Source organism: Ranitomeya imitator, chromosome 4 (assembly GCF_032444005.1).
Source record: "Ranitomeya imitator isolate aRanImi1 chromosome 4, aRanImi1.pri, whole genome shotgun sequence".
NCBI classification, from domain to species: domain Eukaryota; kingdom Metazoa; phylum Chordata; class Amphibia; order Anura; family Dendrobatidae; genus Ranitomeya; species Ranitomeya imitator.
Genome location: NC_091285.1, coordinates 6,560,195 through 6,586,533, shown reverse-complemented (window position 1 = coordinate 6,586,533; position 26,339 = coordinate 6,560,195). Strand labels below are relative to the sequence as shown.

The 26,339-nt window shown below is 52.2% G+C and overlaps 2 protein-coding genes across 3 annotated transcripts in view; one reads left to right on the top strand and one right to left on the bottom strand.

Moving 5' to 3' along the window:
- The window catches only part of DNAI7 (dynein axonemal intermediate chain 7), a 62,230-nt gene extending 42,615 nt beyond the window's left edge, over positions 1-19,615 (top strand). For both annotated transcript variants that reach the window (XM_069762821.1, XM_069762822.1), the window contains 11 exons: positions 5,565-5,702; positions 5,930-6,076; positions 6,284-6,387; positions 6,484-6,754; positions 6,931-7,018; positions 7,292-7,458; positions 11,079-11,265; positions 12,122-12,336; positions 16,873-17,037; positions 17,214-17,327; positions 19,346-19,615. In XM_069762821.1, coding sequence (XP_069618922.1) covers positions 5,565-5,702; positions 5,930-6,076; positions 6,284-6,387; positions 6,484-6,754; positions 6,931-7,018; positions 7,292-7,458; positions 11,079-11,265; positions 12,122-12,336; positions 16,873-17,037; positions 17,214-17,327; positions 19,346-19,615 — 1,866 coding nt within the window. The remainder of the gene's footprint in view (positions 1-5,564; positions 5,703-5,929; positions 6,077-6,283; positions 6,388-6,483; positions 6,755-6,930; positions 7,019-7,291; positions 7,459-11,078; positions 11,266-12,121; positions 12,337-16,872; positions 17,038-17,213; positions 17,328-19,345) is intronic.
- Positions 19,616-19,782: 167 nt separating this feature from the next.
- IRAG2 (inositol 1,4,5-triphosphate receptor associated 2) overlaps positions 19,783-26,339 on the bottom strand; it is a 93,709-nt gene continuing 87,152 nt past the window's right edge. The window contains exons 28-38 of the mRNA XM_069762828.1: positions 24,095-24,146; positions 23,982-24,009; positions 23,561-23,701; positions 23,311-23,445; positions 22,682-22,826; positions 22,569-22,606; positions 22,436-22,495; positions 21,774-21,832; positions 21,532-21,633; positions 20,258-20,356; positions 19,783-20,026 (exon numbers count right to left, since the gene is read on the bottom strand). Coding sequence (XP_069618929.1) covers positions 19,783-20,026; positions 20,258-20,356; positions 21,532-21,633; positions 21,774-21,832; positions 22,436-22,495; positions 22,569-22,606; positions 22,682-22,826; positions 23,311-23,445; positions 23,561-23,701; positions 23,982-24,009; positions 24,095-24,146 — 1,103 coding nt within the window. The remainder of the gene's footprint in view (positions 20,027-20,257; positions 20,357-21,531; positions 21,634-21,773; positions 21,833-22,435; positions 22,496-22,568; positions 22,607-22,681; positions 22,827-23,310; positions 23,446-23,560; positions 23,702-23,981; positions 24,010-24,094; positions 24,147-26,339) is intronic.

The window sequence follows — 26,339 nt, the reverse complement described above, 5'->3', positions numbered from 1 at the left end:
TGCACCCTGCATTCTTCTGTCCCCTGCTCTCTACACCCTGCATTCTTCTGTCCCCTGCTCTCTGCACCCTGCATTCTTCTCTGTCCCCTGCTCTCTACACTCTCTGCACCCTGCATTCTTCTCTGTCCCCTGCTCTCTACACTCTCTGCACCCTGCATTCTTCTCTGTCCCCTGCTCTCTACACTCTCTGCACCCTGCATTCTTCTCTGTCCCCTGCTCTCTACACTCTCTGCACCCTGCATTCTTCTCTGTCCCCTGCTCTCTACACTCTCTGCACCCTGCATTCTTCTCTGTCCCCTGCTCTCTACACTCTCTGCACCCTGCATTCTTCTCTGTCCCCTGCTCTCTACACTCTCTGCACCCTGCATTCTTCTGTCCCCTGCTCTCTACACTCTCTGCACCCTGCATTCTTCTCTGTCCCCTGCTCTCTACACTCTCTGCACCCTGCATTCTTCTCTGTCCCCTGCTCTCTACACTCTCTGCACCCTGCATTCTTCTCTGTCCCCTGCTCTCTACACTCTCTGCACCCTGCATTCTTCTCTGTCCCCTGCTCTCTACACTCTCTGCACCCTGCATTCTTCTGTCCCCTGCTCTCTACACCCTGCATTCTTCTGTCCCCTGCTCTCTGCACCCTGCATTCTTCTCTGTCCCCTGCTCTCTACACTCTCTGCACCCTGCATTCTTCTCTGTCCCCTGCTCTCTACACTCTCTGCACCCTGCATTCTTCTCTGTCCCCTGCTCTCTACACCCTCTGCACCCTGCATTCTTCTCTGTCCCCTGCTCTCTACACTCTCTGCACCCTGCATTCTTCTGTCCCCTGCTCTCTACACCCTGCATTCTTCTCTGTCCCCTGCTCTCTACACCCTCTGCACCCTGCATTCTTCTCTGTCCCCTGCTCTCTACACTCTCTGCACCCTGCATTCTTCTGTCCCCTGCTCTCTGCACCCTCTGCACCCTGCATTCTTCTCTGTCCCCTGCTCTCTACACCCTGCATTCTTCTGTCCCCTGCTCTCTGCACCCTGCATTCTTCTGTCCCCTGCTCTCTGCACCCTGCATTCTTCTCTGTCCCCTGCTCTCTACACTCTCTGCACCCTGCATTCTTCTGTCCCCTGCTCTCTACACTCTCAGCACTCTGCACGCTTACACTGTCAGCACTCTGCATTCTTACTTCTCTGCCCCCTGCTCTCTACGCTCTCAGCACTCTGCACGCTTACACTGTCAGCACTCTGCATTCTTACTTCTCTGCCCCTGCTCTCTACGCTCTCAGCACTCTGCATGCTTACGCTGTCAGCACTCTGCATTCCTACTTCTCTGCCCCCTGCTCTCTACGCTCTCAGCACTCTGCACGCTTACACTGTCAGCACTCTGCATTCTTACTTCTCTGCCCCTGCTCTCTACGCTCTCAGCACTCTTCAAGCTTATGCTGTCAGCACTCTGCATACTTATTTCTCTGCCCCTGCTCTCTACACTCTCAGCACTCTGCACGCTTACACTGTCAGCACTCTGCACGCTTACGTTCTCAGCACACTGATGCTGTCAGCACTCAGCAGGGGGCAGAGAAGTAAGAATGCAGAGTGCTGACAGCATAAGCGTGCAGAGTGCTGAGAACGTAAGCGTGCAGAGTGCTGAGAGCGTAGACAGCAGGGGGCAGAGAAGTAAGAATGCAGTCTACGCTCTCAGCACTCTGCACGCTTACGTTCTCAGCACTCTGCACGCTTATGCTGTCAGCACTCTGCATTCTTACTTCTCTGCCCCTGCTCTCTACGCTCTCAGCACTCTGCACGCTTACACTGTCAGCACTCTGCATTCTTACATTCTCTGTTCCCTGCTCTCTACGCTCTCAGCACTCTGCACGCTTACGTTCTCAGCACTCTGCACGCTTACACTGTCAGCACTCTGCATTCTTACTTCTCTGCCCCTGCTCTCTACGCTCTCAGCACTCTGCACGCTGATGCTGTCAGCACTCTGCATTCTTACTTCTCTGCCCCTGCTCTCTACGCTCTCGGCAGTATGCACGCTTACGTTATGCTGTCAGCACTCTGCATTCTTACTTCTCTGCCCCCTGCTCTCTACGTTCTCAGCACTCTGCACGCTTACGCTGTCAGCACTCTGCATTCTTACTTCTCTGCCCCTGCTCTCTACGTTCTCAGCACTCTGCACGCTTACGCTGTCAGCACTCTGCATTCTTACTTCTCTGCCCCCTGCTCTCTACGCTCTCAGCACTCTGCACGCTTACGCTGTCAGCACTCTGCATTCTTACTTCTCTGCCCCCTGCTCTCTACGTTCTCAGCACTCTGCATGCTTACGCTGTCAGCACTCTGCATTCTTACTTCTCTGCCCCCTGCTGTCTACGCTCTCAGCACTCTGCACGCTTACGTTCTCAGCACTCTGCACGCTTATGCTGTCAGCACTCTGCATTCTTACTTCTCTGCCCCCTGGTCTCTACGCTCTCAGCACTCTGCACGCTTACCTTCTCAGCAGTCTGCACACTTACGCTGTCAGCACTCTGCATTCTTACTTCTCTGCCCCCTGCTGTCTTCACTCTGAGCACTCGGCACGTTTACGCTCTCAGCACTCTGCACGCTTATGCTGTCAGCACTCTGCATTCTTACTTCTCTGCCCCCTGCTCTCTACGTTCTCAGCACTCTGCACGCTTACGCTATCAGCACTCTGCACGCTTACGCTGTCAGCACTCTGCATTCTTACTTCTCTGCCCCTGCTCTCTACGCTCTCAGCACTCTTCAAGCTTATGCTGTCAGCACTCTGCATTCTTATTTCTCTGCCCCTGCTCTCTACACTCTCAGCACTCTGCACGCTTACACTGTCAGCACTCTGCACGCTTACGTTCTCAGCACACTGATGCTGTCAGCACTCAGCAGGGGGCAGAGAAGTAAGAATGCAGAGTACTGACAGCATAAGCGTGCAGAGTGCTGAGAACGTAAGCGTGCAGAGTGCTGAGAGCGTAGACAGCAGGGGGCAGAGAAGTAAGAATGCAGTCTACGCTCTCAGCACTCTGCACGCTTACGTTCTCAGCACTCTGCACGCTTATGCTGTCAGCACTCTGCATTCTTACTTCTCTGCCCCCTGCTCTCTACGCTCTCAGCACTCTGCACGCTTACACTGTCAGCACTCTGCATTCTTACATTCTCTGTTCCCTGCTCTCTACGCTCTCAGAACTCTGCACGCTTACACTGTCAGCACTCTGCATTCTTACATTCTCTGTTCCCTGCTCTCTACGCTCTCAGCACTCTGCACGCTTACGTTCTCAGCACTCTGCACGCTTACGCTGTCAGCACTCTGCATTCTTACTTCTCTGCCCCTGCTCTCTACGCTCTCAGCACTCTGCACGCTGATGCTGTCAGCACTCTGCATTCTTACTTCTCTGCCCCTGCTCTCTACGCTCTCAGCACTCTTCAAGCTTATGCTGTCAGCACTCTGCATTCTTATTTCTCTGCCCCTGCTCTCTACACTCTCAGCACTCTGCACGCTTACACTGTCAGCACTCTGCACGCTTACGTTCTCAGCACACTGATGCTGTCAGCACTCAGCAGGGGGCAGAGAAGTAAGAATGCAGAGTGCTGACAGCATATGCGTGCAGAGTGCTGAGAACGTAAGCGTGCAGAGTGCTGAGAGCGTAGACAGCAGGGGGCAGAGAAGTAAGAATGCAGTCTACGCTCTCAGCACTCTGCACGCTTACGTTCTCAGCACTCTGCACGCTTATGCTGTCAGCACTCTGCATTCTTACTTCTCTGCCCCCTGCTCTCTACGCTCTCAGCACTCTGCACGCTTACACTGTCAGCACTCTGCATTCTTACATTCACTGTTCCCTGCTCTCTACGCTCTCAGCACTCTGCACGCTTACACTGTCAGCACTCTGCATTCTTACATTCTCTGTTCCCTGCTCTCTACGCTCTCAGCACTCTGCACGCTTACGTTCTCAGCACTCTGCACGCTTACGCTGTCAGCACTCTGCATTCTTACTTCTCTGCCCCTGCTCTCTACGCTCTCAGCACTCTGCACGCTGATGCTGTCAGCACTCTGCATTCTTACTTCTCTGCCCCTGCTCTCTACGCTCTCGGCAGTATGCACGCTTACGTTATGCTGTCAGCACTCTGCATTCTTACTTCTCTGCCCCCTGCTCTCTACGTTCTCAGCACTCTGCACGCTTACGCTGTCAGCACTCTGCATTCTTACTTCTCTGCCCCTGCTCTCTACGTTCTCAGCACTCTGCACGCTTACGCTGTCAGCACTCTGCATTCTTACTTCTCTGCCCCCTGCTCTCTACGCTCTCAGCACGCTTACGCTGTCAGCACTCTGCATTCTTACTTCTCTGCCCCCTGCTCTCTACGTTCTCAGCACTCTGCATGCTTACGCTGTCAGCACTCTGCATTCTTACTTCTCTGCCCCCTGCTCTCTACGCTCTCAGCAGTCTGCACACTTACGCTGTCAGCACTCTGCATTCTTACTTCTCTGCCCCCTGCTGTCTTCACTCTGAGCACTCGGCACGTTTACGCTCTCAGCACTCTGCACGCTTATGCTGTCAGCACTCTGCATTCTTACTTCTCTGCCCCCTGCTCTCTACGTTCTCAGCACTCTGCACGCTTACGCTGTCAGCACTCTGCATTCTTACTTCTCTGCCCCTGCTCTCTACGCTCTCAGCAGTCTGCACGCTTACGCTGTCAGCACTCTGCATTCTTACTTCTCTGCCCCTGCTCTCTACGCTCTCAGCAGTCTGCACGCTTACGTTATGCTGTCAGCACTCTGCATTCTTACTTCTCTGCCCCCTGCTCTCTACGTTCTCAGCACTCTGCACGCTTACGCTGTCAGCACTCTGCATTCTTACTTCTCTGCCCCTGCTCTCTACGTTCTCAGCAGTCTGCACGCTTACGTTATGCTGTCAGCACTCTGCATTCTTATTTCTCTGCCCCTGCTCTCTACGCTCTCAGCACTCTGCACGCTTACGTTATGCTGTCAGCACTCTGCATTCTTACTTCTCTGCCCCCTGCTCTCTACGTTCTCAGCACTCTGCACGCTTACGCTGTCAGCACTCTGCATTCTTACTTCTCTGCCCCTGCTCTCTACGCTCTCAGCAGTCTGCACGCTTACGTTATGCTGTCAGCACTCTGCATTCTTACTTCTCTGCCCCTGCTCTCTACGCTCTCAGCACTCTGCACGCTTATGTTCTCAGCATTCTGCATTCTTACTTCTCTGCCCCTGCTCTCTATGCTCTCAGCACTCTGCACGCTTACCTTCTCAGCAGTCTGCACACTTACGCTGTCAGCACTCTGCATTCTTACTTCTCTGCCCCTGCTCTCTATGCTCTCAGCACTCTGCACGCTTACCTTCTCAGCACTCTGCACGCTTACCTTCTCAGCACTCTGCACGCTTACCTTCTCAGCACTCTGCACGCTTATGTTACGCTGTCAGCACTCGGCATTCTTACTTCTCTGCCCCCTGCTGTCTACACTGGGAGCACTCGGCACGCTTGTGCTCTATAATCTGCATGCTTGCGCTCGCCTTCGTCTCCATTCCCGGCTCTAATGATCTGCCTGTCACGTTCACAGTGGGATCGTTACATGCTGTGCGATGGGAGCCCCGATCCCACCGTCCCCCAGGAGATCAACACCTTCATGAGTCTGTGGAGCGATGAGACGGAGGTGGATGTGGAGTCCACGCTGAGGAGGAGCTGCCTGGTGCTGAGTGTGAGTCCACAGCCGCGGCTGGTGTGAATGGCGCCTCCGAGGAGGTGGTCAATCTCAGGACCTTGGTTTGGCCTTCAGATGCCAGGGTCACTCATCAGAGCTCACGGCCAGAACGGACCTGATGGTGCTGTTGCTTGTGCATGTGGGGGTCTCGCCCAGAGGGTTGGAGAGGGGTCTCTGATCCCGGCGGTGTCTGCGCAGTAATCTGACGTCTTGTGTCTTTGCAGCTGATTGCGGAGCTGGAGTTCCTCCTCGCTGACACCCCCCACGATGAGCTGGGAGAAGCCGGAGCCGCCGAGTACACGCAGACGACACGGCAGCTGCAGGCGCTTCTCCAGCGCAAATTCGATGACGCCACCGAGCTTCTCCTGAAGGTACCGTTGTACTGACGTGTTACCGTCGTCCATGTCTGGCTCCGACTCTAGTCACCCCCAGAGCTGCAGGCGACGCTGCTGGCAGACACAGACATGGCAGCAAAACACGTCGCCTACAGGGAGATGTGTGAGCGCAGCTCTGGATGTGACTGGAGCGTCAGCTATATGCAGACTGTGCTGATGTCCGTCCGTCTCTCCGCCCCGCAGAGCGCGGCCGCATTGTCAGACATCGATACGGGGAACATGCAGAAAGTTGTCAGAAATGAAACCGTCTCCCTCTGCATCTGGGCGAATCTGAACAAGAACCCCAGGTAAGACCCCCGGAGCGGTGCGGCCCCCCGGAGCGGTGCGGCCCCCGCAGGGACTGTGGTGTCAGGAGCCCTTACCACCGTGCTCCCCTCCCGCAGGTTCCGGGGTCACCACTTCCAGGAGGAGGCGATGGCGTTCGATTTGCCCAAACCTCTGGCGCTGAGTAACATCGCCGTCCGCATCCTGCACACGGACTACGACCACCTGTCCTGTCTGAGCCCGACGTTCCTGCCGCCAGCGAAGGAGCCCGAGGTCCCGGAAGGCGAGGCCGGAGACCGGAGGCCGGCAGCGGAGGAGGAGGACGACGGGAAACCTGCGGCAGAAAGTGACCCAGCGCCGATGGAGGAGGTGACGTCCGAGGAGAGGAAGGTGAGGAGGACGAGACCACTGACAATGCTGGAACTGACCTATGACGGGGCTCAGCCTGAGCCTGCTGGTGCATCCGGCACACAGACCTGATTTAGGCACTGGCTGCAGATTCTCCGCCTGCACTCACAGCAGCACAGAGGAGGTGACACAACCCTGCAATGCTTTCTGTCCCGCAGAGCGTCCTGAGCGCAGCGACGGGCAGAGAAGACGGAAACGAGCCAGAGGAGGTGGAGAGGGAGAGTCCTGTGGGAGACCCCAGTGAAGGTGTGTGTACCCCTCCAACCTGCTGACGGTTTCCCCAGCCCCCTGTAGTAGAGCAGGTCTTTATCAGACCACTCCAGTCCTTTACAGAGCTGCATTCACAGTTCTGCCTTCTGTACAGCATCGGTGATATATGAGGTCAGGTAAACTGCAGAATAGTGAACGCAGCTCTGGAAGGGCCTATTGGGATGACGTCCTAGGACCAGGCGCTCGCACAGATCCAACATTGATATCCGACCCCCGAGATATTATGAGGAATGTCCGTGTATTCTTCAGGACGCTCCCCGACACCGACACTGAACGAGGCCGAAGACGAGGAGGAGACGCTGGAGGCCGGCGTGCTGGATCTGCGCCAGTTCTCAAGTCTGGGGGGAGTTTATTATTTCGATGTCCTTGTTCTCCCACCGCAGCGCAAGCAAGTGAACGGCTGGAGCATGGTGCAGGTAAAAGGAACGTACCCCCGAAACACCGCCTCACACTGAGCGCTGCTCTGGAGAGTAACACAGGAGAAAGTCAGGATCAGTAATGTAATATACAGGTCCTTCTCAAAAAATTAGCATATAGTGTTAAATGTCATTATTTACCATAATGTAATGATTACAATTAAACTTTTATATATTATAGATTCATTATCCACCAACTGAAATTTGTCAGGTCTTTTATTGTTTTAATACTGATGATTTTGGCATACAACTCCTGATAACCCAAAAAACCTGTCTCAATAAATTAGCATATCAAGAAAAGGTTCTCTAAACGACCTATTACCCTAATCTTCTGAATCAACTAATTAACTCTAAACACATGCAAAAGATACCTGAGGCTTTTATAAACTCCCTGCCTGGTTCATTACTCAAAACCCCCATCATGGGTAAGACTAGCGACCTGACAGATGTCAAGAAGGCCATCATTGACACCCTCAAGCAAGAGGGTAAGACCCAGAAAGAAATTTCTCAACAAATAGGCTGTTCCCAGAGTGCTGTATCAAGGCACCTCAATGGTAAGTCTGTTGGAAGGAAACAATGTGGCAGAAAACGCTGTACAACGAGAAGAGGAGACCGGACCCTGAGGAAGATTGTGGAGAAGGACCGATTCCAGACCTTGGGGAACCTGAGGAAGCAGTGGACTGAGTCTGGTGTGGAAACATCCAGAGCCACCGTGCACAGGCGTGTGCAGGAAATGGGCTACAGGTGCCGCATTCCCCAGGTAAAGCCACTTTTGAACCATAAACAGCGGCAGAGGCGCCTGACCTGGGCTACAGAGAAGCAGCACTGGACTGTTGCTAAGTGGTCCCAAGTACTTTTTTCTGATGAAAGCAAATTTTGCATGTCATTCGGAAATCAAGGTGCCAGAGTCTGGAGGAAGACTGGGGAGAAGGAAATGCCAAAATGCCTGAAGTCCAGTGTCAAGTACCCACAGTCAGTGATGGTGTGGGGTGCCATGTCAGCTGCTGGTGTTGGTCCACTGTGTTTCATCAAGGGCAGGGTCAATGCAGCTAGCTATCAGGAGATTTTGGAGCACTTCATGCTTCCATCGGCTGAAATGCTTTATGGAGATAAAGATTTCATTTTTCAGCACGACCTGGCACCTGCTCACAGTGCCAAAACCACTGGTAAATGGTTTACTGACCATGGTATTACTGTGCTCAATTGGCCTGCCAACTCTCCTGACCTGAACCCCATAGAGAATCTGTGGGATATTGTGAAGAGAAAGTTGAGAGACGCAAGACCCAACACTCTGGATGAGCTTAAGGCCGCTATTGAAGCATCCTGGGCCTCCATAACATCTCAGCAGTGTCACAGGCTGATTGCCTCCATGCCACGCCGCATTGAAGCAGTCATTTCTGCCAAAGGATTCCCGACCAAGTATTGAGTGCATAACTGAACATTATTATTTGATGGTTTTTTTGTTTGTTATTAAAAAACACTTTTATTTGATTGGATGGGTGAAATATGCTAATTTATTGAGACAGGTTTTTTGGGTTATCAGGAGTTGTATGCCAAAATCATCAGTATTAAAACAATAAAAGACCTGACAAATTTCAGTTGGTGGATAATGAATCTATAATATATGAAAGTTTAATTGTAATCATTACATTATGGTAAATAATGAAATTTAACACTATATGCTAATTTTTTGAGAAGGACCTGTATGTACACAGTGACTGCACCAGCAGAATAGTGAGCGCAGCTCTGGAGTATAATACAGGATGTAACTCAGGATCAGTAATGTAATGTATGTACACAGTGACTGCACCAGCAGAATAGTGAGTGCAGCTCTGGAGTATAATACAGGATGTAACTCAGGATCAGTAATGTAATGTATGTACACAGTAACTGCACCAACAGAATAGTGAGTGCAGCTCTGGGGTATAATACAGGATGTAACTCAGGATCAGTAATGTAATGTATGTACACAGTGACTGCACCAGCAGAATAGTGAGTACAGCTCTGGGGTATAATACAGGATGTAACTCAGGATCAGTAATGTATGTACACAGTGACTGCACCAGCAGAATAGTGAGTGCAGCTCTGGAGTATAATACAGGATGTAACTCAGGATCAGTAATGTATGTACACAGTGACTGCACCAGCAGAATAGTGAGTGCAGCTCTGGGGTATAATACAGGATGTAACTCAGGATCAGTAATGTATGTACACAGTGACTGCACCAGCAGAATAGTGAGTGCAGCTCTGGAGTATAATACAGGATGTAACTCAGGATCAGTAATGTAATGTATGTACACAGTGACTACACCAGCAGAATAGTGAGTGCAGCTCTGGGGTATAATACAGGAGGTAACTCAGGATCAGTAATGTAATGCATGTACACAGTGACTGCACCAGCAGAATAGTGAGTGCAGCTCTGGAGTATAATACAGGATGTAACTCAGGATCAGTAATGTAATGTATGTACACAGTGACTGTACCAGTAGAATAGTGATTGCAGCTCTGGGGTATAATACAGGATGTAACTCAGGATCAGTAATGTAATGTATGTACACAGTGACTGCACCAGCAGAATAGTGAGTGCAGCTCTGGAGTATAATACAGGATGTAACTCAGGATCAGTAATGTATGTACACAGCGACTGCACCAGCAGAATAGTGAGCGCAGCTCTGGGGTATAATACAGGATGTAACTCAGGATCAGTAATGTAATGTATGTATACAGTGACTTCAGCAGCTGAATAGTGAGTGCAGCTCTGGGGTATAATACAGGATGTAACTCAGGATCAGTAATGTAATGTATGTATACAGTGACTGCACCAGCAGAATAGTGAGTGCAGCTCTGGAGTATAATACAGGATGTAACTCAGGATCAGTAATGTAATGTATGTACACAGTGACTGCACCAGCAGAATAGTGAGTGCAGCTCTGAGGTATAATACAGGATGTAACTCAGGATCAGTAATGTATGTACACAGTGACTGCACCAGCAGAATAGTGAGTGCAGCTCTGGAGTATAATACAGGATGTAACTCAGGATCAGTAATGTAATGTATGTACACAGTGACTGCACCAGCAGAATAGTGAGTGCAGTTCTGGAGTATAATACAGGATGTAACTCAGGATCAGTAATGTATGTACACAGCGACTGCACCAGCAGAATAGTGAGCGCAGCTCTGGGGTATAATACAGGATGTAACTCAGGATCAGTAATGTAATGTATGTATACAGTGACTGCACCAGCAGAATAGTGAGTGCAGCTCTGGAGTATAATACAGGATGTAACTCAGGATCAGTAATGTAATGTATGTACACAGTGACTGCACCAGCAGAATAGTGAGTGCAGCTCTGGAGTATAATACAGGATGTAACTCAGGATCAGTAATGTATGTACACAGTGACTGCACCAGCAGAATAGTGAGTGCAGCTCTGGGGTATAATACAGGAGGTAACTCAGGATCAGTAATGTAATGTATGTACATAGTGACTGCACCAGCAGAATAGTGAGTGCAGCTCTGGAGTATAATACAGGATGAACCTGATGTACATGATTATATGGTGGAGTCTTTGTAATGTTTTTTTCCCAGATCCCTGATTTATTTCCTCTGTTCTCTGCAGCTTCTGGCCGGAGGGTTGCAGAAATTCCCGTACCCTCAGGAGTCGCTCCTTTCCTCCAGTTTGGGGGTGTCGCTCCAGGAGAAGGACATGGAGGGTCTCCGCTCCCCCCCAGTTTGCGTTTCTATTAAAGTTCCCCATAACGTCATCTTCTTTGAGGACCCTCAGGTGGCTCGATGGGACCCAGAAAGTAACGTAGTGACGATTCTCTGTGTCGTTGTCTCTTACATACACTGCTCCCAAAAAGATCAAGATATTTGGTTTTAGGTAAAATGTCAGGATGACCCCATGATGCCCTCTGACCTCTCCAGGAGACCTTAATGTGACCGTCCATAGCGCTGATTACACGTCCAACTGGTCGATGTCTCGGACGTTCTGCAGAACTTGCTGTTCTCTAACAAGGAGCTGAATGGTGTTTGGTCCATGGAGCGGCCGATACATGTGGGGGTCAAATAGAATTCGGATTAACCGTCCTCCTCGGTATGAGACGATGAAGACAACTAACCAATGATCCCCGGTCCGTCGCCATCTCGAGGCCTCAGGCAGGAAGTTCTCAGGTGGAAGAGGCCTCTGAGCGTCATCAGCCGGTGACTACAGAGACTGGAAGAGTCACAGAGAAGAGTCGCTTCATTGTGATCGATGCCCTTCAGGATCGGGTGATCAATGTCACACAGCTCCGGGCACAAGGGAGGCGAGAGGCCTGAAGAGTCATAGCCGACCATTGGAAACTCTTCACGTCTGCGTGTGGGACCCCCTGCAAGGTTCCTGACCCCATCACCACCAGACTCCATCTCTCTAGATGAGGGAGCAGCGGCCTCAGCGTTGTCCACTGATGAAAGGCGACTCAGGCTGAGCAGGAATGATGGCGTCAAGGACAGCGCTGTGCATCACCCTGACTTTCACGCAAAAATATCACTGGAGCGAGAACGTCTTACGTTTTTCATCAATTTCACTTGAAAGCCAAATCTCCCTCTTCTTGCGAGCAGTGTCCATATCGCCGGCCGTTGCGCTCCTCCTGATCACACCGCGATCTGTATATTTTCCAGGCCTGAACTGGAAGACGGACGGCGTCATGAATGTGAGATACAAGGCGGAGGCGCGGGAGCTGACGTTCAGCATGGACGCCTTCTCCACCTTCACCCTGGTCCAGGAGTCGCACCTGCACATGCCGTACGAGTCCTGGGAGCTGAGCCCCCGCGGCCGCAACGAGGCCTCGCTGACCATCGCCTCCGCCTGCACCGACATCCGCATCGAAGTCAAGGCCAGTCCCATTCTGCATCTTTCTGATGGACGGCGCATGTTACCTTACGTTGTGTCCACCTCTGCTCCCCGTCACTGAATGGTAACATTCGATCCATCTTTATGGAACGCCGTTTCGCTCCATGACGGTTATCTGCTCATCTCACAAGTGATGTGATGGGCACATTCTCCACTCTCAACCAAAAACTTTATTTTAAAACTTTTTTTTTTTTCCTGTAGAATTGTAATTTCTTAATTTCTTTTTGGATAGAGAAAAGGAAAATTAAAAATTAGTAACATTGTATCCATGAAAAAAAAATAATCAAATAGAGAAAATTAAAAAAAGTAAAGGTTTTTTTAACAAAGTTTTCCCCCCCCATAATTTGAATTGGTAAAAAAAAAAACTAAACTGAAAACTGGTGATATGGAAAGAAAAACTGATGATTAAATTCTGCAAGGAAAAACTTATCAGCGTCAGCCGGAGATCTCAGAAATCCCAGTCACTTTGCCGAGATTAAACTTTGCTTCTCCCCTAGGAAAAACTGCACAGACAAAAAAAAAACCCCAAAATACAGCGTTTATAAAACCGTGAGAAATATCCACAATATTGGGCAGCCTGAAGTCTCCATTAACCCCTGAAGGGCTGGCCGATTTTTCTTTTAATAGAATTATGTTGTAGGCTCATGTCCATCACTGTGAAATTACCCGTATATACTCGAGTATAAGCCGAGATTTTCAGCCCAAATTTTTGGGCTGAAAGTGCCCCCCTCGGCTTATACTCGAGTCACGGTAGCGGTGGGGTCGGCGGGTGAGGGGCTGAGGGCGCTGGGGTATACTTACCTAGTCCCAGCGATCCTCGCGCTGTCCCTGCCGTCCCACGGGCTTCGGCGCTGCAGTTTCTTCCTCTCTTCAGCGGTCACGTGGGACCGCTCATTACAGAAATGAATAAGCGGCTCCACCTCCCATAGGGGCGGAGCCGCTTATTCATTTCTCTATCAGCGGTGCCGGTGACCGCTGATAGAGAAAGAAGCTGCGGCACCGAAGACAGGAGGGGACAGCGCGAGGATCGCCAGGACTAGGTAAGTATAGCATATTCACCTGTCCTCGTTCCAGCCGCCGGGCGTCGATCCATCTTCCCGGCCGGCGCCTCCATCTTCCCGGCGTCTCTGCTCTCTGACTGTTCAGGCAGAGGGCGCGATGACGCATACAGTGTGCGCGGCGCCCTCTGCCTGATCAGTCAGAGCAGAGACGCCGGGAAGATGGAGGCGCCGGAACGAGACGCCGGGAGCTGCAATCAAGGGAGGTGAGTATGTGTTTTTTTTTCTTTATTGCGGCAGCGGCGGCACAAATTTATGTGGAGCATCTATGGGGCAGTATGAACGGTGCAGAGCACCGTATATGGCACAGCACAGCTATGGGGCACAGTGAACGGTGCAGAGCACCGTAGATGGCACAGCACAGCTATGGGGCACAGTGAACGGTGCAGAGCACCGTAGATGGCACAGCACAGCTATGGGGCACAGTGAACGGTGCAGAGCACCGTATATGGCACAGCACAGCTATGGGGCACAGTGAACGGTGCAGAGCACCGTATATGGCACAGCACAGCTATGGGGCACAGTGAACGGTGCAGAGCACCGTAGATGGCACAGCACAGCTATGGGGCACAGTGAACGGTGCAGAGCACCGTATATGGCACAGCTATGGGGCACAGTGAACGGTGCAGAGCACCGTATATGGCACAGCAATGGGGCACAATGAACGGTGCAGAGCACCGTATATGGCACAGCAATGGGGCACAGTGAACGGTGCAGAGCACCGTATATGGCACAGCTAGGGGGCACAATGAACGGTGCAGAGCACTATATGGTTCACACCTATGGGGAAATATGAACGGTGCAGAGCACTATATGGCACAGCTATGGGGAAATAATGATCTATTTTTATTTTTGAAATTCACCGGTAAATGCTGCATTTCCACCCTAGGCTTATACTCGAGTCAATAAGTTTTCCCAGTTTTTTGTGGCAAAATTAGGGGGGTCGGCTTATACTCGGGTCGGCTTATACTCGAGTATATACGGTAAACGGTCCGATTGTGGGCCAGAAAAGTGGGACAAGTGCGATTTTTCTGCAAGTATAATCTGTTTAACACCTGGCATCTGCGATCCAATTTTAGCATGAACTTTTATCTAGAGAATTGCTCTATGCAATTTACAGTTTTCCAAGGAATTATTTTTCAAGATTAGAGAGAGATTAGATAGATCCAAAAAAAAAAACCTCACACAAATCAAATTAGTGCAGTGATTGTATAGCTTATTGGACATTTTTATTTATTTTTTTTTAGTTAATAAATTCCTTTAGGAAAATCAAATGGCTTGGGGTTCCCTAACATTTTATTATCCAGCAGAGGGAAAGCAGAGAGCTGGGGGCCAATGTTTATAGCCTGGGAAGGGGGTAAAACCCATGGAGCCTCCCAGGCCATTAATATCAGCTCACAGCTGTATACTTAGTCTTTAGTGATTATTAAAATGGGGGACCACACCAAAATAAAAAAATAACAGGGTCCCCCTTCTCTTTTTAGCAACTAGTCTATGTTTTTAGTCTGCGAGGGGGCCAATATCCACAGCCCCTTCCTAGGCTATTAATATCAGCCCGCCCTGTCTTGGTATTAATTGTAGGGGAGCCCTGTGTGGTGTTTTTTTTTTTTTTCTTTGAGTCCCCCATTTTAATAACAGGTAAAGGCTAATTATACAGCTGTGAGCCGATATTAATAGCCTGGGAAGCTCCATGGGTATTACCCCCTTCGCAGACTATAAACATCTGCCCCCAGATGGCCGCGTTCCCTCTGCTGGTTAATACAATTTCAGGGATCCCACTCCAGGTTTTTTTTTAGAAATTTATTTAGTATTAAAATACATGTACAGTAAGCTGCACAAGCACTGTACTAATTGATAGAATAGATATATACACATATAGTAAGGTGTCAGTCACATATCTATTCTATCCCGTCGGGTCACGCTGTGATTTTACTGTACGGGGCAGATGACATGTCAGGTTTCCTGAGATGGGTTTGTAGTAAAAAAAAAAAAAAAAAAAATAATAATGTATATCTCTCTCAGTCTCTCACTCACATGGTCAGAATGCTGCCCAATTTTTTTTTTTTTTTTGTCGCACCCATTGACTTACATTGCTGACCCTCCTCCGATATAAGAGACCAATCACAGCCCGATCTGAATAAGATTGGTCAGAGCGCGGTGGGATATTTTGTGTGTTTGCACTTGTCCGTTCTCCTCGCGGATCAGTATGAGCCTTGTGCTGCCATTCAAGGAGCGGAGCCGAACGAGGTTCTGCTTTCTGTGGGAGGAAATCACTTTTGATTGACCTCATCTATTTTATTATGTGACATTAGAAGACCGGCAAAAGGTGGTTTGGCAAAAATAACCTGCCGCATTTTCATACAGGTCACAAATTGCTTTTTTTTCATCAATATAAAAAATACAGTATTTTCCGAATCCCGTTACATTTTAACTGAGTGCATGGAGCTGTGTGAGGGCTGGTTTTTTGCTTGGCGATCTGACTTTTATTTACACCATTTTGGGGTTAATACCACATTTTGTTTGTCCAGTGAAAACGCAAAAAATAGAATAAAAAGCAATGTCCAATATCAATGATGTTTAACCCTTAATGATGTGTCATACATTGAGCAGGCACTGGAGATAACAGGCAGATGATGGCTGTATAACACAGCTGAGTACAAGCGATAACAGGCAGATGATGGCTGTATAACACCGCTGAGCACAGGAGATAACAGGCAGGTGATGGCTGTATAACGCAGCTGAGTACAAGCGATAACAGGCAGGTGATGGCTGTATAACGCAGCTGAGTACAAGCGATAACAGGCAGATGATGGCTGTATAACACCGCTGAGCACAAGCGATAGCAGGTAGATGATGGCTGTGCACCACAGCTGAGCACAGGAGATAACAGGCAGGTGATGGCTGTATAACGCAGCCGAGCACAAGAGATAACAGACAGATGATGGTTGGGCACCACATTGTACAGCCATCATCACGGTTCTCAACTGGTTAACTGCAGCAGGCGATGTACAACTACACTTACAGCTGTGAGTGGAGTTGTACATCGCTTGCTGCCATTAACCAGTTGGATGCTGCTGTCTATCATCATGATTCCATGGGGTCTGCTGAAGACCCCCGTGTCGGTCATGACCGTGCTTCTGTGAGGACCAGCCTGGCGTTAACACTTAGTGATCGTGACTTTCTCCATTCAATGAATTATGAAAAAACATAGAATTTTGAAGTCATCGCCATAAAAACACGAATATTAAAAACAATTTGGTTTCTTCCTGTCAGAGTTTAATCTATTAAAATCTATAATGTGATCAGGAAAAAAAAAAAGGCAGAAATGTGAGTTATATAATTTTTGTTGCGGAAACACAAATTATATATATATTTTTTTAATTAAGAGAAATTTAAAACATAACTTGAGACCCCCAAACACTCGTGAGCCGGCCCCTATTAATACTGTGTGTCCGGCGCAGGATGAGCAGTGCCGGTTGGCTGCCGTCTCCGGCGTGGACGCGGACCTGACGCACGTCACCGGGAGGTGGACGACCCTGCTGCACCTCAAGGCCGAGATGAGGAGAGTCGGCCTGAACGTCTTCCCTGCAGAGGATTCTGGGAAATACGTCAGCGTCAATAAAAAGGTAAATGCCAAGCGCATTGTACCTGGCTGTGGTGACATCAGGGGCCGCCATGTTTGATGACATCACCTGACAACACACCCTTGTCATTACAGCCAAATATCGATATATTTGCCGCCGGCGCTCGCTGCGTTGTGGCATTTTACGATTTAACTAAATGTGTTTTTTTCCCCTGACAGAGTGAACAGGTGGAGACAATGGCGTACAAGGAGATGGCGCTGCTGTCGCCGTCATTCACCTTCGCCTGGAGCAAATGGAACCACAGCTGCGGGCACGAGCAGATCGTTGTGAAGGTTCGGGGCGAGCACGGGGTGAAGGGGGCGAGAACGCGCCCCGTGGGGTTGTGACCTGCCCAGTAATCCATGCGTCAGACTGGGGAAGCACCCCTATAAGTAGTGGGGTCACCCAGCGCTCCAGTTACTAGATTCCAGGTGTAATAATGGAGGAATAGCAAAAGGTCTAAGAAAGGATTCAAAGACAAGATGCTGCAGGAGTCAGTGCAGATAGGAAACACACTGATGGATCAAGGAGCAGGAGCGAGGGGCAAGAGGACCAAAGCAGCAGGAGCGAGGGGCAAGAGGACCAAAGCAGCAGGAGCGAGGGGCAAGAGGACCAAAGCAGCAGGAGCGAGGGGCAAGAGGACCAAAGCAGCAGGAGCGAGGGGCAAGAGGACCAAAGCAGCAGGAGCGAGGGGCAAGAGGACAAAAGGAGCAGGAGCGAGGGGCAAGAGGACAAAAGGAGCAAGAGCGAGGGGCAAGAGGACAAAAGCAGCAGGAGCGAGGGGCAAGAGGACAAAAGCAGCAGGAGCGAGGGGCAAGAGGACAAAAGCAGCACGAGCAGGGGGCAAGAGGACAAAAGCAGCAGGAGCGAGGGGCAAGAGGACAAAAGGAGCAAGAGCGAGGGGCAAGAGGACAAAAGCAGCAGGAGCGAGGGGCAAGAGGACAAAAGCAGCAGGAGCGAGGGGCAAGAGGACAAAAGCAGCAGGAGCGAGGGGCAAGAGGACAAAAGCAGCAGGAGCGAGGGGCAAGAGGACAAAAGCAGCAGGAGCGAGGGGCAAGAGGACAAAAGCAGCAGGAGCGAGGGGCAAGAGGACAAAAGCAGCAGGAGCGAGGGGCAAGAGGACAAAAGCAGCAGTAGCGAGGGGCAAGAGGACAAGAGGAGCGAGGGGCAAGAGGACAAAAGGAGCAGGAGCAGGGGGCAAGAGGACAAAAGCAGCAGGAACGAGGGGCAAGAGGACAAAAGCAGCAGGAGCGAGGGGCAAGAGGACAAAAGCAGCAGGAGCGAGGGGCAAGAGGACAAAAGCAGCAGGAGCGAGGGGCAAGAGGACAAAAGCAGCAGGAGCGAGGGGCAAGAGGACAAGAGGAGCGAGCGAGGGGCAAGAGGACAAAAAGAGCAGGAGCGAGGGGAAAGAGGACAAAAGCAGCAGGAGCGAGAGGCAAGAGGACAAAAGGAGCAGGAGCAGGGGGCAAGAGGACAAAAGCAGCAGGAGTGAGGGGCAAGAGTGAGGGACCAGAGGGAAGGGGAAGATCCTGAGGGGCAAGAGGAGAAGGCGTGAAGGACTGGAGAAGGAGCGAGGGGCCAGAGGAAATAGGAGCGAGGGGAAAGGATGAGAAGCAGGAAGGAAGGGGAAGATTCCGAGGGGCAAGAGGAGAAGGCGTGAAGGACTGGAGAAGGAGCGAGGGGCCAGAGGAAATAGGAGCGAGGGGAAAGGATGAGAAGCAGGAAGGAAGGGGAAGATTCCGAGGGGCAAGAGGAGAAGGCGTGAAGGACTGGAGAAGGAGCGAGGGGCCAGAGGACAAGAGGAGCGAGCGAGGGGCAAGAGGACAAAAAGAGCAGGAGCGAGGGGAAAGAGGACAAAAGCAGCAGGAGCGAGAGGCAAGAGGACAAAAGGAGCAGGGGGCAAGAGGACAAAAGCAGCAGGAGTGAGGGGCAAGAGTGAGGGACCGGAGGGAAGGGGAAGATCCCGAGGGGCAAGAGGAGAAGGCGTGAAGGACTGGAGAAGGAGCGAGGGGCCAGAGGAAATAGGAGCGAGGGGAAAGGATGAGAAGCAGGAAGGAAGGGGAAGATTCCGAGGGGCAAGAGGAGAAGGCGTGAAGGACTGGAGAAGGAGCGAGGGGCCAGAGGAAATAGGAGCGAGGGGAAAGGATGAGAAGCAGGAAGGAAGGGGAAGATTCCGAGGGGCTGGGGAAGAGGCCAAGGTGCCAGGGGAAAAAGCGAGGGGCAAGAGGCCAAGGTGCCGAAGGAAGAGAAGTGAGAGGGGAAAAAAAAAAAGAAGAAGAATGTGCTTTGTCTGAGGTCTGTTCCATTCCAGGTGAGGGAAGGCTCCGGCTCGCGCAGTGAGGATGACTGGTCGCTGTACATGCTGAGCCCCCAGAGGACGCAGCGCCTGAAGGTGTCCGAGTCCAGTGAGAGCTTCTCGGCGGAGCTGTACGAGGGCAGCGAGTTCCACAGCTCCCTGTATCACATGGTCAGAGACTACTGCAGCCCCGAGACCACGGCGCAGCTGCCGCCCTCCCACCCCCTCTTCATAGCCTGCGTGTACGAGCTGCTGAGCACCACCAGACTGCTGAGCTTCTCCTAAGATAAAGCCAACTTTATTCAATAAATACCACAACCAACCAGTCAGGAAAGAACCCGGCGGCCTCCCCTCCCCCGCACCCAATAAAATACTATATACATAGGCTTAAATTAGATTCTATCCTGATACAAATGTACAAAACCTCAGCGCTGGAGAAAGTTCCTTGTGCTTCACACCGGCGGGGGCGCGTTGTGCCGGAGGCCCAGATACGGCCACAGCAGCTGCTGGACAGAAGTCCACGACACCCCGGTGCCCACCGGAGCGCCATCCACTGGTTTATGGAAGGAGAGGCCCGTGAGGAAGCTGAGCAGTGTGATCAGGAGGACGGCGGCCGCCACCAGGACCACCAGGGGCTTATTGATGTTCACCATGGATCGTCTCAGGCCCTTCACACAGGACAGGACTCTGCTGGAACTGCAGAAAAAACACAAATACGTAATATAAAAAGAAACGGACACAAAAATAAAACAGGGAAAAATATGAAAAAAATCTCAAAAGGTTTATAAAACTTTAAAAAAAAATGTAAACTTAAAAGAAAACTAATCCATAGAGATGGCAGAAGTTACAGCCGGTTATTTTACCGACCCCATTTCCTACTCCGGTCACATCCGAAGCTTCTCATATCTGAAGCGGCGCTCCACTTACGTGGTCTCTGTGACTGCGGGCGGCAGCGCTCTCTGGACGTAGCTGGGTTTCCGGACTCGCTCTTTGGCCTCTTCTATTAGCTCCGCATTCGGCTCGTCCCTGTGCAGGTAAAACAGCGCGGTCACAGCGGCGATCAGGGGAGCGGCGCACAATCATACACGCAGCAATCCAACAACATGATGGGGCGCAGCGGTCACAGCGGCGATCGGGGGGGCGACGCACAATCATACACGCAGCAATCAGACAACAAGATGGGGCGCAGCGGTCACAGCGGCGATCGGGGGAGCGGCGCACAATCATACACGCAGCAATCAGACAACAACACGCAGCAATCCGACTCCGACAACATGATGGGGCGCAGCGGTCACAGCGGCGATCGGGGGAGCGGCGCACAATCATACATGCAGCAATCCGACTCCGACAACATGATGGGGTGCAGCGGTCACAGCAGCGATCGGGGGAGCGGCGCACAATTCTACACGCAGCAATCAGACAACAACACGCAGCAATCCGACTCCGACAACATGATGGGGCGCAGCGGTCACAGCGGCGATCGGGGGAGCGGCGCACAATCATACACGCAGCAATCCGACTCCGACAACATGATGGGGCGCAGCGGTCACAGCGGCGATCGGGGGAGCGGCGCACAATTCTACACGCAGCAATCAGACAACAACACGCAGCAATCCGACTCCGACAACATGATGGGGCGCAGCGGTCACAGCGGCGATCGGGGGAGCGGCGCACAATCATACACGCAGCAATCCGACTCCGACAACATGATGGGGTGCAGCGGTCACAGCAGCGATCGGGGGAGCGGCGCACAATTCTACACGCAGCAATCAGACAACAACACGCAGCAATCCGACTCCGACAACATGATGGGGCGCAGCGGTCACAGAGGCGATCGGGGGAGCGGCGCACAATCATACACGCAGCAATCCGACTCCGACAACACGATGGGGCGCAGCGGTCACAGCGGCGATCGGGGGAGCGGCGCACAATCATACACGCAGCAATCCGACTCCGACAACATGATGGGGCGCAGCGGTCACAGCGGTGATCGGGGGAGCGGCGCACAATCATACACGCAGCAATCCGACTCCGACAACATGATGGGGCGCAGCGGTCACAGCGGCGATCGGGGGAGCGGCGCACAATCATACACGCAGCAATCCGACAACATGATGGGGCACAGCGGTGATCGGGGGAGCGGCGCACAATGATATACGTGGCAATCCGACAGAACATGATGGGCCGCAGCGGTCACTTACTCCTTTATGGCGGTCTCTTCGCTCGCCTCCGGCCGGGCGTATGTGTCCATGAAGCGCTGCAGCGTCGGGCGGTTATCGTTCGGCCTGGAACCCACCAGCTTCCTGAGGGGGCACAAATAATATGGTTTCCTTAAAGGGATCATTTAAAGGGGACCCGTCAGGAGAGACTCCTGTCCATGCAGTCTCGCAGAGGCAGACCCACATCATTACCCAGTGATCCCCCCCATCAGAGACCCCCTTACCAGCTGTTTGACCTCCGATGTTGTAGTTTTCCATCGATTCTGTCTCCTCCAAATAAGTCCTGTGATGGTAAAAGTATAGAATGAAGGTGAGCAATGACTGATCGAGACCCTCACAGGATAACGCGGAGGTTCCCCATACCCTGTGTGCCCCCTGTATGGGATCCGCAGACCAACTACCACCCCACGCTGACCCCATAACCGCCAGGCAGAGTCCAGACAATGGTGTCTGCTGATTTTGGCTTCCCGTCAGTGAAGGTAACATTGCGCCTCGTCGCTCTCCTGAACTGATTGTTTGTTACAATGAGTCAGCGCAGGTAACACATCTGGGCAGGCTTGGACTGGCCGACCGGGGAACCGCAGAATCCTCTGGTAGGCCGCTGTGAAGAAGCGCTGAGTCCCATTACATAGAAGTGAATGTGTTCACTGGGGTCAGGACATTGTATCACGTAGCTGAACAGCGGCCCCAAGAATCACTGTTACTGGGGGGCCTACAGTCCCACTCTGCATCTGGGTACATTGTAACAGACCCTCAGACCAGAATGGTTGTTTTCTTAGACCCTGAATGTAAACTCTGGACTCCTCCTTCACTGACAGCAAGCAAAGATCTTGAGAACAGTGCGGAGGTGAAGCAGCATTAGTTGCGGTATAGAAGGTATAGATACCATGGGTGATCCGGTGCCTCTGGGGTACGCCGGCATGCTGACCCTCCTGGCTGGCGACACCTGGCACAGAGAAGGAGAGGTGAGGAGACCGCGACCACCCCGAACCCCGGCAGCGCTCTGCCCCATCACTCACCTTACTGGCTATGGCGGACGCCAGCTTCAGGGCATCCTCTGTAAGAGCAGACATTGCACGTTACCTCCTGCCATCAGGGGGCGCAGTGACCCTACACCACCGCCGCACGTCACCTCTCTCCGGGGGGCAGCTGGCGCGATCGTTCTGCTGCACCGCCTCCCGCAGCTCCTCCAGCTCCGCGTGCTCCTTGGCGTACATGCGCTTCAGGTTCTCCACGTGCTGGATCATCACCTCCACCGCCTTACTGACCCTGCTCTCCTGCAAAACAGACACCGCCACTTCCATGGAAGCACCCTCTGCTTGCCCTCAGTGACACCAAAACACCCAGAGAGCTGAGGGTTTGTTACAGTGTATCCAGTCTTACCTCCAGGCTGCACCGATACATTGTATCCAACGATCAGAACATTGTGCAGCTGATCGAGGAGAATGGATACTATGTAACAAACCATCCGAAAACCTAACCTGAGCTGAGGGTTCGTGACATTGTATCTATGACGAGCTCAGAGGACTGAGTAGACTGGATACGATGCAACAAACCCTCAGCTGTGAGAAAGCATCCTGGAGCTCAGATTGATACAGTGTAAGAAATACTCATCAAGGGTTCGTTACATTGATACAATCTGTAGATGACTGAAAACGTGTCCTGACAAAAGACTTCTCACAGCTGACTGTTTGTTACTTTGTGTCCAGTCTCGGAATATGACAGTTCATCGTTTCCCGTCAGACGACGTCCTGCGCTCACCTGGTGAATGGCGCCCAACATCTCCGATCGGCTGGCGACGCGCGTCGTGTGCTGGGTGAGGAACTCCAGGCTTTTCTCCAGCCTCTTCACGATGTCATGTGTCTGATTATCGTCCTCGCAGAGCGGCGTCAGCGCCTGCGACCCAGAGATCAGTAAATCTAAGCTGCTCGGAGGCAAAGAGCCAGAATACGTTCCACCGACCCCCCACCCCGAGCCTTGGGACCACCAGACCGGTCACTAACGCACAAACCTCCAGCAGCTTCTTGCAGCTCGCCAGTTCCTTCTTCAGATTCTCTTCCGCCAGATCTCGGGATCTTTCCTCAAGTCGCAGCCTCTTATCCAACGTGAAGATGTCGCACTTGAACCCGAGGGAAAGACGCAAGAACTCGGTCTAAAAAGAAGAGACAATGGGTACGACGAGCTCAGCAGAAGTAGGAGTGCAGCTCTGGGGTTTGGGCTTCCCCCAGACATGTCCCCACCACCTCCTGCTGATTCAGTGTCTGCAGCAAACCGCTCTACAGTGCAGGGAACAGCGACCTACACAGACCCTGAACGGCTGAAGATCCCGGCCAACCCGCACTATGTGGATGCAGCTCTCGGTGCGACTGGAGCCTGAGGAAACTGTTCAGACCGTGCACCGATGCAGTCTCCGGATGCCGCGCACAACTCACCTCCATTTCCTTCTCGTTATTTGAGAGACTGCAAGAAAAGAAGAAGAAGATCTCACATTTAGGAAAAAAAGACGAATGTTCAGGAGCAAAACTGAGGAGTCAGCGACACTTACTGGTTCTCCTCCGCCGACTGGAGATTCCTCCCTGGAGACCCAGCGGGAAGCCCTAATGTGCAAGAGAAAGGATAGATGAACACGGGGCCCAGAGTCTGGGGGCCACATGGCGGAATAGATCAGTAGTGTCTGGAGGAGGAGTCTGGGGGCCACATGGCGGAATAGATCAGTAGTGTCTGGAGGAGGAGTCTGGGGGCCACGTGGAATAGATCAGTAGTGTCTGGAGGAGGAGTCTGGGGGCCACGTGGAATAGATCAGTAGTGTCTGGAGGAGGAGTCTGGGGGCCACGTGGCAGAATAGATCAGTAGTGTCTGGAGGAGGAGTCTGGGGGCCACATGGAATAGATCAGTAGTGTCTGGAGGAGGAGTCTGGGGGCCACGTGGAATAGATCAGTAGTGTCTGGAGGAGGAGTCTGGGGGCCACGTGGCAGAATAGATCAGTAGTGTCTGGAGGAGGAGTCTGGGGGCCACGTGGAATAGATCAGTAGTGTCTGGAGGAGGAGTCTGGGGGCCACGTGGAACAGATCAGTAGTGTCTGGAGGAGGAGTCTGGGGGCCACGTGGCAGAATAGATCAGTAGTGTCTGGAGGAGGAGTCTGGGGGCCACGTGGAATAGATCAGTAGTGTCTGGAGGAGGAATCTGGGGGCCACGTGGAATAGATCAGTAGTGTCTGGAGGAGGAATCTGGGGGCCACGTGGAATAGATCAGTAGTGTCTGGAGGAGGAGTCTGGGGGCCACGTGGCAGAATAGATCAGTAGTGTCTGGAGGAGGAGTCTGGGGGCCACATGGAATAGATCAGTAGTGTCTGGAGGAGGAGTCTGGGGGCCACGTGGAACAGATCAGTAGTGTCTGGAGGAGGAGTCTGGGGGCCACGTGGCAGAATAGATCAGTAGTGTCTGGAGGAGGAGTCTGGGGGCCACGTGGAATAGATCAGTAGTGTCTGGAGGAGGAGTCTGGGGGCCACGTGGAATAGATCAGTAGTGTCTGGAGGAGGAGTCTGGGGGCCACGTGGCGGAATAGATCAGTAGTGTCTGGAGGAGTCTGGGGGCCACATGGCGGAATAGATCAGTAGTGTCTGGAGGAGGAGTCTGGGGGCCACGTGGCAGAATAGATCAGTAGTGTCTGGAGGAGGAGTCTGGGGGCCACATGGCGGAATAGATCAGTAGTGTCTGGAGGAGGAGTCTGGGGGCCACATGGCGGAATAGATCCGTAGTGTCTGGGGGCCACGTGGCGGAATAGATCAGTAGTGTCTGGAGGAGGAGTCTGGGGGCCACATGGCGGAATAGATCAGTAGTGTCTGGAAGAGGAGTCTGGGGGCCACGTGGCGGAATAGAGCAGTAGTGTCTGGAGGAGTCTGGGGGCCACGTGGCGGAATAGATCAGTAGTGTCTGGAGGAGGAGTCTGGGGGCCACGTGGCGGAATACATCAGTAGTGTCTGGAGGAGGAGTCTGGGGGCCACATGGCGGAATAGAGCAGTAGTGTCTGGAGGAGGAGTCTGGGGGCCACATGGCGGAATAGATCAGTAGTGTCTGGAGGAGGAGTCTGGGGGCCACGTGGCGGAATAGATCAGTAGTGTCTGGAGGAGGAGTCTGGGGGCCACATGGCGGAATAGATCAGTAGTGTCTGGAGGAGGAGTCTGGGGGCCACGTGGCGGAATACATCAGTAGTGTCTGGAGGAGGAGTCTAGGGGCCACATGGCGGAATAGATCAGTAGTGTCTGGAGGAGGAGTCTGGGGGCCACGTGGCAGAATAGATCAGTAGTGTCTGGAGGAGGAGTCTGGGGGCCACGTGGCGGAATAGATCAGTAGTGTCTGGAGGAGGAGTCTGGGGGCCACGTGGCGGAATACATCAGTAGTGTCTGGAGGAGGAGTCTGGGGGCCACGTGGCAGAATAGATCAGTAGTGTCTGGAGGAGGAGTCTGGGGGCCACGTGGCGGAATAGAGCAGAAGTGTCTGGAGGAGGAGTCTGGGGGCCACGTGGCGGAATAGATCAGTAGTGTCTGGAGGAGGAGTCTGGGGGCCACGTGGCGGAATAGATCAGTAGTGTCTGGAGGAGGAGTCTGGGGGCCACGTGGCGGAATAGATCAGTAGTGTCTGGAGGAGGAGTCTGGGGGGCCACGTGGCGGAATAGATCAGTAGTGTCTGGAGGAGGAGTCTGGGGGCCACGTGGCGGAATACATCAGTAGTGTCTGGAGGAGGAGTCTGGGGGCCACGTGGCAGAATAGATCAGTAGTGTCTGGAGGAGGA